This window comes from Meles meles, chromosome X (assembly GCF_922984935.1).
Source record: "Meles meles chromosome X, mMelMel3.1 paternal haplotype, whole genome shotgun sequence".
NCBI classification, from domain to species: domain Eukaryota; kingdom Metazoa; phylum Chordata; class Mammalia; order Carnivora; family Mustelidae; genus Meles; species Meles meles.
Genome location: NC_060087.1, coordinates 1,085,180 through 1,105,350, shown reverse-complemented (window position 1 = coordinate 1,105,350; position 20,171 = coordinate 1,085,180). Strand labels below are relative to the sequence as shown.

The following is a 20,171-nucleotide window of genomic DNA, read 5'->3' as shown; positions in this document are numbered from 1 at the left end:
CCTTGGTGGTGGCGGATTTCGTGTATCATTTTCTTACCAGGTCTCGGCAAACCACTTCTATCAAAACCCTTGCTCCATGGGTCTGGACTCATTCGTTCGCTCATTCATTCAGCAAAGTCGAATTTTACAAAGGGATCTTGGGTAAGGGTCAAAGTGCTTGCTCTGTGATATTTGGTTGTTTTCGCTGTGGGATCTTACTGGGTCTCCTTTATAGGAAGATATACATATTTCTGATTTTTTTGTTTGTTTGTTTTGTTTTGTTTTGTTTTTGTCCTTTGCTGCTCTCCAACGCGTTCAATTCTTTGAGGGTAGAGACTGCGGATTATTTGCCCCAAACACCCATGCGGTGCTTGGAACCTAATGGAGATGCCTGGCACCAGAAAACATGGCAGCAAACACAGGAAGAGGATGGACGGGGCTGGCACGGCAGGGCTGTAATCAGAACGCCACGGGCTTTCGTCGTGATCCGCGTGCTGTCTTGGCTGTGCCCCCGGCCCTCCCCACTCTCCCAGCGGTCCTCATCTCCTCCCATGGTAATGACCGAGCTCGTGCACATTTGCATTTTGCTGCTGGACGGGAGGACGGTGCCCCTGTCATCCCTGGCACGTGCACACCCTGATCGGAAACACCCCCCATCGACGCCTCCCATCTCCACAAGACGGTATCTGTCACTTGCCAGTGGGCGAAACATGGCACCCCATCAGATTCCAAATCGAAGTCACTGCGGGTCCCTGGATTCTGGCTGGAGCCGGTGTGTGGTGGGTTGAGACAGTCACGTGGGTCTGTGTGTGGTTCAGGTCAGCCACGCTTTCCACACTGCTGCGTTCTCTCCACCCGGAGGCCAGCCGCTGTGATGTCTCTGTCCACGCCTTCTACCTGTTCCTCCAGAAATTCGTGTCCTGACGATACATCCGTGCATTTCACATTTTTTTTTTTTAAGTGCGTGGTTTGAATTTTGAAAAGGAAGCTAGAAACGGGGGGGGGGGGGGCAGACAGAACAGGAAGTACGGGATGACATGGCATTCCACCAAGGATTTGTTGGGGAATGGGATTTTATGCTCCTCGGTATGTAAATGTTATATATTTGTATATGAATAGTGTGTATTTGATTAGAGCTCAGGCCTTGGTCGGTGGGATCTTCTAAGCTCTCCAATGTCCATCAAAACTCCCAATCTGTATGTACAAACAATGGAATGTTATTCAGTCTTGAGAAGGAAGGAGATCCCGCCATCTGCAACAACGTGGATGGACCTGGGGGGTGTTATGTGAAGTGACGTAAGTCAGACAGAGGACAAATAATGCACAGTGTCATTTGCACTTGGAATCGAAAATAACCAGACTCCTGGGACCAGAGGCTAGAATGGTTTTGGCCAAGGTCTGGGGGGAGCAAGGGGGAGAATGGGGAGATGTTGGTACAAATGTCCAATGATAAGGTCTAGCATCCATGCTCGATCCAAACATCTAGCCTCCAGCATGGCGAGTCTAGCTAACAATGGGTTGGTTGGTGTTGTGTGCACCCCGCATTGGACACAGTAGAGCTGGTTTAGACATTCGTGTGCGGGGTATGGTGTGGACAGATGTTTTTAGCTCATTTGGGTAAATACCAAGGAGCATATCCATCCAGCCTTCATGGCCTAACCCCCGTGTCTCACATGGGTGTGCGGTCCTTCCGGGCCAGCTGGTGGCATTCTGCCCTAATGACGGGCGTCAGTCATTGGCTGGGTCTTGAGAGGTAAAGACATTGCCCGAAAGCTTTGAGCTGGCTGGAAACCAAGGAAGTGTGTGAAAGCAAAACCCATAACGGTCATAAGAGCATGGTCTCTGGAGGTGGCCCTAAGGGCTTTGGAGAACCAGGCCAAGGTGGGCATCAGTGTTCCGTAATCTCAGTACCAGTGCAGACAGCTCACGGAGGACCCTCTCCAAGCAAGCCTGGGACGGGCTTTATCCCGGCATGAAGAATGCCCACCGCCAAGAAGGACGTCAAGCATCTTGTCAGAAAAACAAATGCCCAGAAATCAAATCACCGCCAAAAAAGCAGACGCCACACACAGAGAAACAGAATCTCCAGGCAGGCTGCGGTGTAGACCCGCCAAGAACGCCAGGGTGAGCCAGAAGAAACAGGATGTTTGCACAGCCTCCGAATATCTCCCTGAAACACCTATTTGCCCCAGCGTATAAGGCACATAAAAATTCAACACACAGAATGGACACACGTTTAACATCCTTCACGAGTCCCATGGACGCCGGGAACGCAAAGTTGGGCAGGCGCCTTCAGCAATGAGGAAAGAGTTCTTGAGACGGAGGAGAAAGCCACATGCTCTTTCAACATGGGTGCAGGATTTGGGCAGGTATAAGAAAGCCACGATGGCAACAAAGGAGAGAACCCAGCCGTGAAACCCGGGCATATGCTCCAGCTTCCAGGGTCTTGGCGAGGGGATGGTATTCATTGCCTCCTCACGGTGGGGTTGCAAAGATGAGAGATGAGGAACTCCAGAGCTGGGGAGGGCAGGGCGTGTGCCTTCAGTGACCATCATGGCCGCGATTTCCCCACCTTTGGGCTCTCCATGCCCTAGCGTTTTGGGGGCCAGCACGGGAGCTCAGATGGTGGCCAATGGGAACGATCACGTGCCATGGGGTGCCAGCATGTGGCCGCCCAGATGTAATTCCATCCTATACTACCAGGGATCCTTTCTCTGCCTCATGCCCCCCAGCTGCCTAATCCCAGAGCTCCCCTCTGCGGCTCTCCTTAAAATCCAAATCCCCTTGGGGCACGTTTTGCATTGGGCGCACGGCCATGTCTTCTCCGTGCGCCAGCCTCGCTGTGTCTCATGGGGACGGTCACACACGTGTCATTTCCTGTCTGTGGAACTCCCAGAGTGGCCTGGGTGGGCGATTCCTGCTCTTTATTCTGAGTTTTGTTAGATTCTGCAGGTGCCCAGGCATGGTGGGGAATTGCTCTGGGACCTCCAGCCTTGGGAATACCTGTTTGTCCTTCACACATCCCATCCTCCTGCCCAGAACTCCAGAAGCTCCCGTTCCTACCCTTCAAGGCACTCCCCAGAAGTCACTACTTCGTCTTTCTCCATAATGAGCAGACCCCGGGCTCTGCTGACGGTCTTGTGGCTTCCGGCCACCAGAGCCAGGCTCTGCTCGTTAGAACCGTCAGGCCAGTGTGTGATCAGAGCATGGGCTGACTTCGGTCCTGCAGCCCCAGGGGTTGAAGGGCACAACCCCCGCCCCTTGTGCCCTTTCCACGTACAAAGCTCTCACCCTACAGCCACAGGCACACACCCCGTCACGCAAAGCTTCCGTGCTTGGTCAAGAGCCATGAGCTCCTCTGCAGAACCCACAGACCATGGTGAACCCAGATCCGGGCTCTGCAGGGCCCCACAGAGTAGCCAGTTTCCGTCTTCGTTTCGGGTCGCCGCTGCCGGAGCAGTGGGCACCCCGGGATTTATCTTTGCCAGTGAGCATGGCGATCCAAAATAGAAAGACCTTTGGAACATTGTGGGAAGGGACCCGGAGGCTGGCATTTCCAAGGGGATAATCGTCGCCTGACACACAGATCCTTGCCTGGCTTTGCAGGAGGAGGAGCCCGCCCCGAGAGGCTGGGGTGTATTTCAGGCAACGTCAACATTGAAGAGGAAAACGAAGCTGTGGATTTCGGGGGATGACCCAGAATGACTCCCTCGGTTCGGAGCCTCTGGGTCTGCCCACGGATGTCCGGGAGATGCGAATCCCGCAGGGCTCAGTCCCGCTCTGGGTTCGGGCGCCTCTGCCATCTGGCCGTCCGGCAATTTGCAGCTCTGCATTCCCGAGTCCTTTGTCTTTCATTAGCAGGGGCCTGCGGGCACTCAGGGTCCGGACTTTGGGGTCTGACCTCCTGATACGAGCACTCAGTCTCTCCCGTGTCTCTCTGTCGAGACGTCCCGGTAGCGTTTCCCAAAGACTTTAACGGAAACCGTCCCTCTTGACGCACACTTTAAAAGCCGGTTCTTTTCCCATCCCCGTGGAATGAAGGAAATTATCGTGCACGCAATTTTATTCGATTTTATTCAGATTTCTTTCCTTCTTTTAATCTAATTTAATTTTTTCAGTGTTCCCGGAGTCATTGTTGACGTACCACACCCAGTGCTCCAACTTTAGACGCTGAACTAACTAAAAAAGATTTTCTTTTGGGGAGGACGCCTTTTTTTTTTTAAAGCTATTATTTTTAATTAATCCTTACACCCAACATGGGGCTCGAACCCACAACCCTGAGATCAAGAGTCACGTGCTCCCTGTAATGAGCCAGCTGGGCGTCCCTCACTCAGGAGATTGACCCATTTTTTGGGTTTTCTTTCATTGCTTTAAAAAAATATTGTTTTGTTTTCTTGCCTTGAAATATTGTTTTATTGCTCAAAAAATATGTTTTTGTTTAGTGTGGTTTTGGTTTTTTTTTCGAGGACAGGGGTCTCTCTCGGGTTGGGGTGGTGCGTGCTCTGGACAGAACCCTCCGGCCATCCGAAAGAAAGGGGATCAGTTGGGAGTTCCCTTGTCGGGTCTCAGAAGCGTACATTGGGGAGCATACAGGTCGGTGGAGAGAAGGGGATGGTGTTAAGGGGATAGAACCAGGACTCTGGGAAGGAGTCAGGGTGCGTTTCGGAAGGGCAGAGCGTGAACTCCAAGTCAGCCATCAGCCTGGAATTCCCCAGAGCCAGACCTGGAAACGTGGGGAAGAGGGCGTGGGGACAGACCTTAGCGACTCCCCGTTATGGATGTACATTCAAGGACCGAGCGGAAACCTCTGGCGTTCCCTTGCCTGGGTGGGTTTGGGATGCCCGAGAAGGATCTGGAAATCACTCGGTCTTGGATCCCACGCCTATGCGGTCCTGTGGTCTTCAACAAGGGAGCCACGGACACACAATGGCGAATGCGTGGTCCCATCAACACGTCCCTTTGGGGAAAACTGGAAGTTTACGTGCAAAATAATGAACCTGGGCCCTTGTCTCACCCCCCCCCACACACAAAGACTAACTCCAAATGTGTTACAGACTCAACAGTGAGATCTGAAACCTTCAAACTCGCCGAAGAACGCGCAGGGGAAGGGCTTTGTGGTGCTCGTCTCAGTAACGGTTTCTCCGGTGGGACGCCAAAACCACGGGCAGCAAAAGCGAAAACAGACAAGGACAGTGGCCTCGAGTGAAAACGTTGCACAGCAAAGGGCATGATCACCAGGGGGAAGGCACGCCGCGTAGAACGGGAGGAACGATTTCGTAGACCACCATGGTAGACCACCATAAAAAAAAAAAAAAAAAAACAAAAAAGAAAATACAGCCACTACCCAAAAATAGATTGTGAGTGTTTGCTTTGTGGTAAGAGTTCTTCATTGTGGTTCATCTGTAAAACTCCAGCAATTTGTCCAAACGATGGCAAAGGGACTCACTTGGGGTTACGGTTGTTGTGTTTTTATGTGGTTTCTAGTCTCCCTGCGGAATTAAAAAAGACTGTCGGTTGCTCGATTTTGCAGGTGGCTGGTGGCACGTCATTGAGTCTCTGGAGGACCCTTCACATGTGTGCGCAGTGACGGGTAAGTGCACACAGCTTTTGTTGGCCGCATAAGGCTCCTCACTCTTGAGGCAAACCTCCTCGCCTCTCCGAGGGGCTCCCCGAGCCTCGCAAATCAGATTCTGTGTTTCTGAGAACCGTCTGTGGGCTCTCGGTGGTGGTTTTGTTTTCATCGGATATCCTCGAAGATTCTCCAAGCATGTGTATCTTCCAGCCGATTCACGCTCAGACGTCATCCAGCAGGGAATCCCATGCATCGTTTCCTCCGTAAGTGAGGGCGCAGACTCCAAGGTCCCTTTCCAAACACGCCTCACTTGGCACACAACCAGAACAGACCCGGAGAGCCATCCACACCCACCTCCATCCCGCCCGTTCCACGGGAGGACGAAGGCTCCGTCTTCTTGCGACATTCCCAACCAGGCACCATGGACAGACAACGGGAATTGACCTTATGTCCAGATGATTGAATGTGTGTGCACAACTCCCGTACAGAGTGGAGGCTCCTTTTCGGTGGCTAACATTAATCAAACTCCCCTGGCATTTCTTTCCAAGTCTCTGAATGTGCGGTTGGGGGTATCTTGTTGGAGAACGAGAAAGCCACTCTTCTAAGAAAAAAAATTGAGCTCGAAGATTTGTAACTGGACGTTGAACGCACAAGAGGCATGCCCAGAATGATGACTCTGTGTTCAGACTTTAACAAAAGCTTTGACGTTTTATGGTCGTGACCTTTGGAACCAAGCTCCTCTGTTCCAGTTTGCTGAGAAACAGGACAATTTCTAATTTTCAAATGAAAAAATCAGGGTAGCGATGCTTCCTCCTTTTGACGAGAGAGACGGATGTCAGGCCAGACATGTTCCTGCGGTCATCCCCTTCTCACATCAATCATTTTTGGCCTCCTTTTGGACCTCCAAACAGGACCCATGACAAGTAGGGAAATGTATACAAAAACAAGTCAATTTTCACATTTTTAAGATACAAGCAAAGCACATGAAAGAACCCGTTCCCACCACGAAAAGCAGGTGCGTCGTATTAAAGATCTGATTTTCACGTAAACGAAATTAACTTTGTGAGATGTTTCTTACTTCTCCAGCGGAGTTTGTCACTCAGTATGAAAGCTTGAGACATGCCGTGAACTGTGTGTTCCTGGGAGAATTCTTGAATGCAAGTTCGTTCAGAATATCTTAGTCGTTCCGATTTCTTACGCCGCCCTGGGTTGTGGGAGGACCCAGTGCAACAAGTGGGTGGGTTTTCTCATTTCTCCTGATCTCATCCTGGGTCTGTAACTATTCTGCAGTGAGCCAGCCCCAACCTAATTTCAATGCCAGTGGTACATTCCCTTTTCGGTAGAATTAGGGGAATTAGGGGAGTTAGGGGAAAAAAAGCAAAATAATGAGCAAAACACAAGCATAAAATGGACGTCCTGCACATCCACAGAAATGGGCAATTCCAGGAAGCATCTACCCCATTGAGTCTCAAAATTCACTAATGTATTCTGCCTTATGAAGAACACAAACATAATTACTCCCATCTGAAAAACCAGGCAGCGGGGCTTTCGACCCTTGATCAGCAGACAGAGATCACATTGGCTGTGTTCAATTTGGGAGAGTTTCAGTGTGAACTCGCAGGCCTTGTTCTCCCATCGCTGGGTTGGATTAGGTTAACACACCATTTGCCGGTCCTCGGAGGGGTCAAAACATAACCCTAACCCCCGGATCTTAGTATAACAAAGTGTAGGTGTCCCCAGGACATACCTGTTTCACATGGTGATGTAGGGATCCAAACTCACATGGTGACTTCACTACCTAAAACAACAACCTCTTTCCTTAACATGGGGAGAAAGACACCAGGGAGTCCTGTGTGGGCCACAAAACTTGTGTGTTCTCACACACGACATTGCACCAGGCAAGACCGAGGCTCACGTGCCATTTCCCTGCAAGGCATGCTGGGAAGTGTGGGGAGCGGATGGAGCCATCAATGGGCACCAGTCTCTGCCCCAAACCCTCAAAACTCAGATCTCCTAACTGCAGCCAAACACCAAAACAAATGTTCATAAATACAGATTCTGTCCTCATCCCAGGAGACATGCAGATGTTCTACAGGAATTTTAGGCCAACAGCTGTACAAAGTGCCATGGGGGAAGTCAAGTAGATGTGAAGATACCAAGGAAGGTATTGATGTAGATTCTTGATTGGTGTGGATCCCAGGTGGCATGGATGATGGCCAGAATTAGGCATCCCCGTGAGGAAGGCTGCTACCACAGCAGTCAATAGAGAACAGGAAATAACAAGTGTTATCAGAGATGTAGAGGGATCAGAACCTTTGTGCATTGTTGGTGGGAGTGTCAAATAGCATGGCTGCTGTGGAAAACAGTATACCAGTGCCTCAAAGAATTAAAAACAGAACCACCCCATGACTGAGCAATTCCAGTTCCGTAAAGAACTGAAGGTGAGGTCTTGGAAAGACATTTGCACACCCATGTTCATAGCAGCATTATGTGGAAGTGACCCGAGTGTCCACCAACAGATGAGTGGATGAGCAAAGTAAGGTCCATGCACGTGGTAGACTATGACGCAGCCTTGACAGGGAAGGATGTTCTGCCTCTGCTATGACCTGGATGGACCTCAAGAACCTGGTGCTCCGTGAGATAAGCCAGACACAGAAGGACAAATCCTGTGTGATTCAGACATATAAGGTTCCTAGAGATGTCCCATCCATAGAGACAGAGTGGATGGGGAATGGGGATGGGGAGATAGCGTTTCATGGGGACAGACCTTCAGTTTGGGAGGATGGAAGGTTCTGGATGTGATGGTGGGGACGGTTGCCCAACACTGAGTGTTCTTCATGACCTGACAGTATATCACCTCGTGACTAAAATGGTCAATTCTACGTTAAAAATGTCTTAATTCATTTACAAGGAATCGGAGAGGCCCAGTACAACTGAATAAGGCTATTTTTAACTTACCACATAGTCCTTGGAAGGTAGAAGCCCAATCCCCCCATGGAGAATGCAGCCATGAGTCAACCCCGTGTTCTGTCCCAGCCCCTGTGAGTTTGGCCAAGGGGCTGGAGACAAGGTTACATGGCTACCAGACACTCAGACACATACAGTGTACAAAGCTGTGGTGGCTCACTTGAGGCTTGTGATGTGTCCATCAGACAAGTGAATTGATTATCACCCTTTTATCTTAGGAGAATTGAGGATAAGTGACCTCATTTGGAAGAGAATGTTCTGGGCAAAGGGGCCAGATGGGCAGATGATCATGAACAGAGAGTGCAAGAAATGTCTGAGAAGGCAAAGACTGGGCAGAGGAAGGCGTGTGCTTTCGTAAGCCTCATGTGTATTTGTGCAATGTTTTAATGGATATTTTGAGGACTCTTCCTCTTGCAAACAAGGTTTATGTGTGCCTTATAAAAAGTAGAGCGACCCAATTTCATGAAAATACAATTCATTTCTGCAATCTTGCATAAATCTTGGGTCCATCAAATCCCTTTTATAGAGCAGGGAGGGTTTCCCTGTTACTAGATCTGGACATCCAAGGAATTTGGCAAGGTACCTGCCAGATAAATCAGGTGAGCTCATTGGGAAGCACACTGGACCTCAGAGGCACGGACTGGGTGGGAAGGAGCTAGGGTAAGCAGGATTCCGAGGTGGTCTCAAGTTATCTGTGCCCTAGTGCACACATTCTATAATCCCCTCCCCTAGGGGATGAGAAGGACCCATGAGCATGATCGATGTCCCTCCCTGATGATGTTACTCATCCAGTAACTGTGACTTCATCGGAGGGAGATTAACCTAGGTGGGGCTGATGAATCAGAGGATCCCTTCAAGCGAAGGTGAATCCTGCCAACAGCAAGAGTGAACCAGAAGAGAAAGTCAACCTTCAGATGAGAACACAGCCCCACCCAATTCCTTGTGAACTTTTTTTTTTTTTTTTGAAACCCTGAGCAGTGGACCCAGGTAACTCATGTCTGGAATCCTGACCCACTGCCACTAAGATACAATGTATCTGTGCTGTTTCAATCTGCTAAATTTCAAGCTGCTAACATTTGTTAAACAGCAACAGCTAATATGGTGGTTGAGGATTGGCAGAGCTGAGCTGGAGGAGGACACAGGGGATGACCAGAGAACATTTCGTGGGGTCTCTATGAAGGATGACATGGCTGGGAATTTCACACCTGGGCTCTGTACTCTTAAACTGCTCATTTCCCAGGAACTATTGGGTAGAAACTAATCAGAACCAACCAGAGCAGAACTTTCCATGTCCATGGCCCTGTGAGAGACATCACTTCTGACTCTCAAGAGCTCCTTGGATTGAGAACACCTTGGCAGGAACTTGGAGCACAGAAGACAATATGGTGAACCCTCTGTTCATGCTGATGTGATTAGTTGGGATGATAGGATGAAATCGTGGGGTTGGATCCAATATGACTAGTGTCCTTCTAAGAATACTACAGAAAACTAGAGACAATGAGCAGATTGGAGGAATTTATCCACAAACCAAGCAGTGCCAAAGATTCCTGGAAAAACCACTGAATCCTGAAACAGACTCTCCATCAGAAAATTCACACAGAACCAACCCCACTAACAGCTTGCCCTCAGATTTCTAGTTCCCAGAACTGAGAGAATACGTTTCTGTTGTTCAAAGACACCCAGTTTGGCATTTTTGTCATGGCGGCCCTGGGAACCAGTGCACATCTGAACAAAGGATTTGGAGATCAAACATGATCTCTGCTCGAGGGAATTTCAGCCAAATAGCCAGAAGGTGAAACATCCAAAACACTTGTGTGCAAATCGGTCCAAATCGTGCTGCACGTACCAGTGTATCTAGTCAATATGGAAAGAGGACAGGTTAGTGCCCTCAGATGGTTATTTCAACCACCTCTCACCAAGCATACATCTCACGGGATTGGAGAAAACGGTACCAGGTCCAGCCCCCCTGAGATTCTCTGTCTCTGTCTTGGGGCAAGAATATTTCACAGTAGAGGAATATTGAGAAAATTTCCCAAGACCTCCTGTCCACAGAACCCGTGCAACCTTTTGGTGGGCTAATGCATGATGACCAGCCAAGTTGGTCCTAGACGTTGACTCTTTGACATTCAAATGTGACAAGTCATACGTAGGTGATTCAGAAGGTGAAACCTGATGGCAATGAGACATCGTCAACAAATCTCCCACATCCCCTCCAGCTGGGGTCTGCTGGTAACAAATCATTCTCCTTCCAATTCACATCTGCCTCCCATGTCTTGTCCTCACCTGTGTCTGGTTACAAGAGGAGAAGCATCAGGCACCAAATACTTTTTAGTGACCAGCACGTCAGTGCAACTATTTTAATAGATTTGGGCAGCATAAATTGGGACAAAAGGTGGTCAGAACGCTTGAGTAACCACCTGTAAGTCCTACACGACCGTTATTAAGGATGCAGGAAACTTCTACAGAGAGGAGGAGTAACTCCTTACAAGAAAGCCAAAAGCAACCAATGTCCACCTCGCTTGGTGTCTTAGCTCAGGCTGCCACAACAACGTACCATAGACCGGAGGCTTAACAGCACGAAGTTATTTCCGTGCAGTTTTGGAGGCTGGAAGTGTGAGATCAGATGCCAGCAAGGTCAGATTTCGGGGAGGTTGCCCTTCCTGGCTTGTACATGACCGCCATCTTGTGTGTCTTCATATGACAGGCTGAGCTCTTCTCTTCTTATAAGGAGAGTAAACCCATTGTGGATCCGCACCCTCATCTGACCCTAATGCCTTCCCAAAGGCCCCACCTGCTAAAACCATCCCACTGAGGGAGTAGGGCTTGCACATGGGAACTCTGGAGTAGGGTGGGAGACATGATTCTCTCCATGCATGCAGCCTCTCCCGTTGTGATAAGGAGCATTGTCCTTCTCCTCACCCCCCACATTTGGTACATTGTCAGGCTGTGTCAGTTCTCTCCAAGGCATATGCCTCTAGTCTGCCCCATAGTCTCCATCATGGCGGCCACCAACCCAGACGCAGCCACCACCAGCAACCTGGACCACCATCACAGTCTACTTGATGGGCTCACTCGCCCTTTCTCGTCATTGTCCACGCACTGATGCAGACAGAGATGCCATGACTCCATCGGCATGGACCCCCTTGAATGCCGCCTGGCATCACCCCATCGCATCCTCCAAGACCCAATGATCTCATGCCTCAGCCTCCCCGTGTCTCCCGACCTGCCACCCGCCCTCCCTGTGTCAGGCACACCACACTTCCCTCAGGTCTTGGACCCACTCAATCCTTCCTGCCTCCAATAGATAGATCAGAAGCAATAATTATAGAAATGACAGGAGACGAACACTGTCAACCAAGGACATCAACAGAGGAAAGGGTGACATCAGAGATCTCTCTGAAAACAAAAAACGGAACCAATTCTAGACATATTCTGGCGAATTTCTCAAACCAGATGAAATAAAGAAAGCTCTCCAAGAGTCTACAGGGGACCAAACAGAACGCAAGAGTCAAACTGGTCTGGCTTCATTTCATCTTGGACATTAGAAATGACGCAGTGGGATTGGATTATTTGGCATTGATAGGGGACAAAAAAAAAATCATTATTAAGGATTCCACAGGGAGACTTTTGGGGAATGAGCCATTTCTCCCCCAAATGCCATTATAATAATTTCAAATACAGTTTGTGCAATCCATGGCATGCAGGTAATGATTGTGCAGTGCATTACAAAGCCCTGTTGGGTACAGGGATCTGCGTTAAGGAATCCTACAGTGAAATATTCATCCCTTAAATCAAACAGTTTTTGTCACAGCTGATTATTGCTTCTGAAGCACTTGGAACACGGAAAGAGGGTTTCAATCTTAATCCGCACTTCAAAAAAAAAAAGGAAAAACCCGTAGGCAAAACATATGATGATTTGCAAATGTGTCTTGCTAAAACCAGGGTGCAGAGAACGCATTGATCCCTCACATCTATGAAGCCCTTGGACAGGGAAAAGAAAAATAATAACCCTTAATAGGATTTTCTCACTATGAGCAAATATATTTGCATTTTCCTCTCTGAGGGACAGAACTAGAATTGGCTGATTTTCATGGGTTCAATACTTTCCTCTGTAGCCAAGTGTCCCTTAAAGAGGGAAGCAGTCTCCCCACATTAAAATTTAAGATTGAAAACCTTTTTACAAATTTACATATTTTCTGAAATCCCCTCATATGCTACCAAAAAAAAAAAAAATACATTTGCTTGGGGAGGACAAGGTGGGCTATTTTAAGAACCAGGCGTCCGTGACTGTGCTGATATGGCTATCCTTTATCATTTCGGAAATTCAGGATGCTTGTCTTACTTTACCGAAGTCCCTGCCTAACACGTAGGACATGGCGTTGCCATGAACCAGTCCTGCAGAGACCAACACCCGTGCCATCCGGGTCAAGGAGAGCCAGAGATCTGGTGAGTATGCATGCTTCCTTGGGAGTGAGTGCTGTGTGCTTTGTGTAAGCTGCTTGGTGCAAATTCCGATCCTAGATGTTGACCGTGGGGCGTCCCTGCCATGCTAACTCTATTAACCACTGCCTGGGGTGGACCGTGCATGAAGGAATCCTACAGTAGCATCTTTAACCCGTACATCAAACCATTTTTGTCAGAGATTGAAGACGGAGATTGAAATCAGCCCTTTCTCCTGGCATGCTCCCCTTGGGGCACCGGCAGTCGGACCCAGGAGAGAGGGTGCCATGCTCCTGGGCCACCTGGAAACCGATCGGTTCAGAGCCATACCTGGGCTGAGAACAGCTCCGTCAGCCCCTGGCGGGTCTACTGGACGTGCACCTTCGACGCATGGTAGATAAGATGTCTAGAACAACGCTCATTTTCCACAACAGGATCCTGGAAGGAAGACGCTCTCTGGCCACATGGGAAAAAATAAGAACATGGAGACACGGCATTCGAGTCAACCCCCTCCTTGCCACATTCGCACAGCCCATGAGGAAGAGCGCAGGTACCCATTCACAGAGCATCACGGGCAGGAAGAAGAAATGAGCCGCGTGCTGGGCCTTTGCCCAGAAACATTCTGGCTTCTGCTCGGAAGCGCCCAGGGATGAGGTCACAGGAACCTGTGGGGCGGCCACAGCTGTGACCGGTGTGTGACTCTTGGATTTTCCTCCAAGAAGTCGACACCCAAGATTTGGTAGTCTCAGCTGTGGAAAGCAACTTTTGGCAAGGGCTGGCTGTGCTCGCAACACACAGGGTCTCCCCGTCCACATCCTGCAAGGCTGCCCTGAGTCCAGGCTCACACAGTGGCCGGGGACATGGCAGGCTCGCGTCGGAGTCTCCAAATCTTGCATGCATTTCCAGGTGTAGGATCTATAAGGAATTAAAAGGCAGTTCTGCCCCATAGAGGAGACACACTCCTTGTTCTCAAAGGTCTCTCCAAGCTTGATGTTTGAACGTTAGGTCCGTGGACGTCTGGGGAGAATTAGTGCGGGAAAGAACCTCAAAGAAAAGTGCACCTTCACGATCATGCGTAATGTGTGCCGTAGGGCAAGTGTGCACAGTTTTTGTTCGCCGTCCAAGAGACCTTTGAATCCAGGCTTGTAAAGAGCCATCAAGGAAATGGTTAAAAAGATGGGGTTTTCCCGCCCCACGTGGTGCCTCCGGCTCTCTCCAGAGGCAAAGGGACAAAGAGAAAGCTCATTTGGAGCACACTCTTGTCCAGACGGGATCTCAGTGCACCTCTGAGTTTCTTTTCCTCAAACCTGGTCAGTCCCGCGAGCACACCCACGGCAGCCGCGGGAAGGGAGCCCGTGAGAGGCCTGCCTCTGGGACGCGTGTCAGCGGCGGCCGGGACGGGGCTGTCCCTCATGTCTGAGCTCCTCTCTGGAGCTGATTACAGACCACTTTGCATCAGGAAGACAGAGAGATGCGAGCAGGCAGCCCAGTCAATTACCTCCCAGCAGCCGCATCCCGCGCTGGGTGTTTGGCGGTAACTCGGCCTGGCGTGCCTTGTTACCTCTCATCAGGCTCTGCGATGCCTCGCTCTGTGTTTTCCGGGAGGCCTGGTCCTTGGGGAGTCTGCTCCTTCCCGTGGCAGATTGCTGGTGACTTAAATCTCATCTCCGGTTTCCCGCCAGGATGACAGGTGGTCTGACCTGGGAGGGACGTGGGGGACCTGCGTGTTCAGACTGAGACACCTACGTGGGTCTAAGACACACGCCCTTGCATACGTATATAAGTGTCCTCAGCCCACAGGCATACACACCCACCACCCACTTACACGCTCATCCCTACACAGACACACACACACACCAATGTATTTTACAAACTAAATCCGAACCATTCGCCACGATGTATTTTGCAATATCGACGATATCTGGAACTTTGTCATCCTTTGTTCAGACACAGCAACAACGGGAACTTCCTTTTTAGTATTATTATTATTATTACAATTATAAGGATTGCAAGTGATTTTTTACTTATTTATAACGGAAAGAATCATACATGGTTGCAAGTCCCCCAGACAGCTACATTCTTGTCTCCTGAAGCATTTACAATGTATCCCCCGCCCTTTCTCTTCCTTTACCCCGGACACCTGCCCACAGCCATCTGGGATGGTTTCCTATGTTTCTATGTATTTTTTTTTTTTCCTTTCCTACAGGGGTTCGTGAATCGTGGGTGCGTTTACTCTGTGCTTGTGAAGGAACTGGGATACCTATCACTCTCCCCGTGGTGCTGAGGTCAGCCTTAAGCAGCGTCAGATCTTGCATTCATCAGGATTCTCCAGAGAAACAGAACTGATATAGGGAGAACATATATGGAGAGTTTTGTTTTGGTTTGGTTTGGGTTGGTTTGAAGGAATTGGTGCAGGAAAGAGCTGGCGTTTGAGCTGAGAGGCACAGGCCCTGTGCTGGCAGAATTCCTTCTTGCTCAGGGGAGCTCACTGCTGAGGCTCTTTATGCCTTCAACTGATTAGACGAGGCCCACCTGCCTCGTACAAGGCAATCCGGTTCATTCAGAGTCTGCTGCTTGAAATGTTGATCTCATGCTAAAAAATGCATATAAATGAAACACCTTTAAAGGGAAACATCCAGAATAATATTTGACCACATCTCGGCAGCTTGGCCACCTTGACACGTAACAGGGACCATCACAGATCTGCTCGCCATTCAGGAAGATAGCTGTGACCAAATGACTGGAGACCTGGCCAGGACCAGCAGGCAGTGATAGGCTCCATAACGTCTCAAAGAGCGATTTTCTATAGCAGCAGGGGCTCAGCCCCATTCATCAAATATTGACGTGTCGTGCAAAATACGTGAGTGGGTAAAACTCCCACATGTCCCTACCTCGTGGATGTGGCATATTATAGCAGCACAAAGGTATGAGCATCACTATCTGTTCTCTGTCCCCCTGTATGCATCAACAGCCTTGCACAGAAGGTCTGAAAAGTACGACGATGCCTTTCTGCATTTTGTGGCAAAGAATTATTATTTTTTTTCCTCCGTGCCCGTCACGGCTTCTCAGACGTTTGTGGACACACATTTCCCGGGAATCTTGCAAAAGTGCCAATTCTGAGCTAGCAGAGGAAGGGCAAAGCTGAGATCTCTGCGTTGGTAACAAGCCCCCAGGTGAGGTCGATGTGAATCTGGGAATTGGTGCATAGACCTTTACCCTCCGAAGTCCAGGACAACACAGAACCAGGCATGAGTCAGTTTCTTGACTTCTAGTGTCTGTGGGTTCTCCTGAGCTGGGTTTCTGTAAGTCCTGGAGTATCAAGGCGTTGCCCACAACCTGGAGGTCAGGTGTGTTGGAGGAGACGGCCACCCAGGTAGTCTTCTGGGTGTCAGTTCTGTGCAATCAGGCAGGAAATATGGCTCATCAACCACACGAGATAACATTTTGGCCGCATGTACGCATTCTCAAGGCTTCAACCCAAGCATCCACCCCTATTAAGATGCTCTCACGCTGCAGCATGACAGGGCAATGCACAAGCCGGCCAGCACACAGACACACCTTGAGTCAGTAGCGTCCTGCCTGCTTTTAAAGTCCACAAATCATGACACCCGGCCACCCCCTCACCCGTTCTCATGAGGCATTGTGCTCCAGGGAAGACCGGGCAGAAGAGGCCTCCTTGTACCGTTGTGGCCACAGTCAGGGGTGACCTTTGCCCAGACACCGGGGTGCACTGACGGGGGAAGGATACCTGTGCCCCAGCCGGGAACAGACGGTGCAGATGGTGGTACAGCTATGGTCCAGCCTGGCTGGACGCAGCTCAGGTGGTTGTGTGGGGAGGGGCAGGTGGCTGGGGTCTGAGTTTGGAGCCCACAGGGATGGGGCCGATCTTACTATCTTATGTGGACTTTGGGTTTCATTCTCACTGAAATGAGAGGCCAGTGGAGGTTTTTCCTCTGATGGAGCTTATCCTCTTGGGGGCATTCCTCTCAGGCCCCCGGGAATTCCTTGCCATTTCTGGGAACAGTGACCTGCCTTCCAATGCAAGCCCTGCCCCTCTCTTGGAGGGCTACGCTCAACGCTGGATCCCATGATGCCCATTTGAGTAGCACGCTGGAAGTCTGAGAAAGTCACATTACTTCCCTGCCCCTGGTGCTGATGGGCATAGCGTATAAATATGGCGTCCCTCACTTTTCAGCCAGGACTGTCCCCAGGTGGGTGTCTATGATATCTGCCAGAGCATCACCATGGGATAAGCTCCAATCACTTCTGTGTGGTTGGCTTGATAAGTCCCCCTTCATGACCTACTTTCCTTTCTTGTATCACCTCCCCACCCCCTACCAGAGCCCCTGTCCCCTCCCCCCACCGCATTCAATCCTCAACCCCAGGTCGCTTCTGGGAGAAGCCCCATCGGGACCCCTGACCTAGAGACAAAATCATCCATCTGATTTCTGTGCTGAGGTTATGATGCAGGAACGGATGTTGAGCGAAGTAGGGGCAGGTAGAGGCTAGTGTCCAGGGAGAGAGGACAGGTTGGACCATGCTGGACACAGGTGGTGTGATGAGAAGCACGTCCATATGGACTTACTACGTGAATCAGCCAAGAGAACTGAGGGGCTTGTCCAGGCTGCTCTTTTCCTCGCTAAGGCTAGTCCTCTGACCTTTGTGTCTTCATCGTCCCTTCTTGTTGCTCGGCCACGGCTCCCTCCTTCACCTTGCCGTGTCCACCTCTTTCTCACACCCCTCCCTTCTATCTGGCTCATTCACGTTCTTGCAGAATGTCGTTCACATCAAGACTTTGGTGGAGCGTGTTGGAGGTGCTGGACACTGAGCCAGGTACCAGGGAGACGGCAATTACTGCGTCTCATCCAAGGTGCGATCGACAGAGGAACATAATCAGGACACAGTACAAAGTCACACCAAGTCTGTCTGACACGTTAGGAAAAGAACTCTTGTTTGTGTTTCCTGGGTGGTGTTTGTAAATGCATCTTTCTTAAAAAATTCACCCAGTGTGTATTCACTTATTTCTCTTCTGATGCATAAATACGTAAACAAACACAAATGTGGTACATAATTGCCTTGTAATTCATTGGAGCTGGTGGTTTTGTCATGTGAGCCTTCAAGAAAACTGTGGTTTCCGTCAGAAGTGGGTCGGGACTAAAACCAGTGTGACTTGTAGGAGGCATTCTAGTGTTCAAGGAACGGTGGACTTTAGTTCGTTTGTCTCTCATGACAGTCCTGGGAGGCAGGTGACATCACTAACACCACCATCGTCATCTTCACCATCATCCGTCATCACTGTCACCTTCATCACCATCACCTTATCCACATCACCGTCACAATCACCATCATGGTTCCCAGTATCATCACCGTCGCCATCATGAGCACCGTCGTCACCACGATCACCATCATGGTTCCCAGTATCATCACCGTCGCCATCATGAGCACCGTCGTCACCACGATCACCATCATGGATCTCAGTATCATCACCGTCGCCATCATGAGCACCGTCGTCACCACGATCACCAACATGGTTCCCAGTATCATCACCATCGCCATCATGAGCACCGTCGTCACCACGATCACCACCATGGTTCCCAGTATCATCGCCGTCGCCATCATGAGCACCGTCGTCACCACGATCACCACCATGGTTCCCAGTATCATCGCCGTCGCCATCATGAGCACCGTCGTCACCACGATCACCACCATGGTTCCCAGTATCATCGCCGTCGCCATCATGAGCACCGTCGTCACCACGATCACCACCATGGTTCCCAGTATCATCGCCGTCGCCATCATGAGCACCGTCGTCACCACGATCACCACCATGGTTCCCAGTATCATCGCCGTCGCCATCATGAGCACCGTCGTCACCACGATCACCACCATGGTTCCCAGTATCATCGCCGACGCCATCATGAGCACCGTCGTCACCACGATCACCACCATGGTTCCCAGTATCATCACCGTCACCATCATGACCACCGTCGTCACCACGATCACCATCCCCACCATCACTACAGTCGCCATCACTATCATCCCCACCATCATCATCATCATGATCATCACCATCACCACCATTACCATTACCATCACCACGATCACCATCATCACAATCACCATCATCCCCACTGTCCCCACCATCATCACCACCACTATTAACATCACTACTGATACCATCATCACCGTCATCATCACCGTCATCATCGCCATGTTACAAAAGAGAAAATGAAGCTTCACAGAAGTCCAGCCTTGCCCAGTGTCACAGAATCAATAATGAATGGCCCCATCTTTCATGCCCAGTACCTCCCAGTACAAAGCTTTTCCCCTCTCTGCCTAGTGGTACTACAACGTGCTGGAAACCTGCCTTTGAAGACATACACAGCTGGCCCTTTCTTCCCTCCCCTACTTCCCTTCCTCCCACTTGCTCCCTGGAATGTGGGGACCATCATCCCAGACCATGAGAACAGGGGCCATTACTACAGCTGGAGTAGCAGGAAGGCGCAAAAAGCCTAGCTTCAGAGGAGTCTGACACACAGCCAGCACACCAACTCTGGACCGCAAACCACCAGGTCACCTTTCCTTGAGAGAGAATCAAACTTATGTGTTTCTTAAGCACTGTTCTTTTAGGGTTCCTGTGTCTGCCCATCCTAATCGTGATGCAGAATTCAAGCTCCAAATACTCTGCAAGCTACCCCCCATGCCCCCATCCCTGCACACACGTTAACCCCTCCATCCTGACTCTTCCAAAGGCAGCTCAGCTATTTCCATAATCTGATTTGCTTTTACCCCTCATTGGAGGAGATAAAAGCAGTGACCTTCAAGGACAGATCTGAATGAAAACAGGGGGGATAAGCATTTGTTTGGAAAGAGCTGGCTCATTGTGAGGGGTATCCGAGAAGGCTATTAAAATGCATTTAGAAATCCAGCGTTGCTCTAAAATGCACGTTTTCCATCTCTGGTTTGGGTCAGTCCGGTGAAGGAAAGAGATCTTTGGCTTGTGGTATCCTTTACCTGTCATCGCATGCGTCCAGTGACTGTCACTGCTACACGGGTTACAAGCACTTTCAGACCATAATCCTGCAACACTCCCTGGGAAAGGGGATGTCAGCCCACCATCAGACCCCACCTGGCAATGGAGTGGTCCACTCAGAGCCCAACTAGGCATTATCACATCTCAGCCTTGCCCTTCTGCCCCTGCATGGTCCTTGCA

At 50.0% G+C, this 20,171-nt stretch overlaps 1 protein-coding gene across 1 annotated transcript in view; it reads left to right on the top strand.

Annotated features, from left to right (window-relative positions):
- LOC123935241 (putative uncharacterized membrane protein YMR173W-A) overlaps window positions 1–19,331 on the top strand; it is a 73,903-nt gene extending 54,572 nt beyond the window's left edge. Inside the window, exons 2-5 of the mRNA XM_045995820.1 lie at window positions 5,510–5,569; window positions 12,847–12,964; window positions 13,159–19,145; window positions 19,299–19,331. Of these exons, the coding sequence (XP_045851776.1) occupies window positions 18,306–19,145; window positions 19,299–19,331 (873 nt within the window). The 5' untranslated portion in view covers window positions 5,510–5,569; window positions 12,847–12,964; window positions 13,159–18,305. The remainder of the gene's footprint in view (window positions 1–5,509; window positions 5,570–12,846; window positions 12,965–13,158; window positions 19,146–19,298) is intronic.
- Window positions 19,332–20,171: the final 840 nt, after the last annotated feature.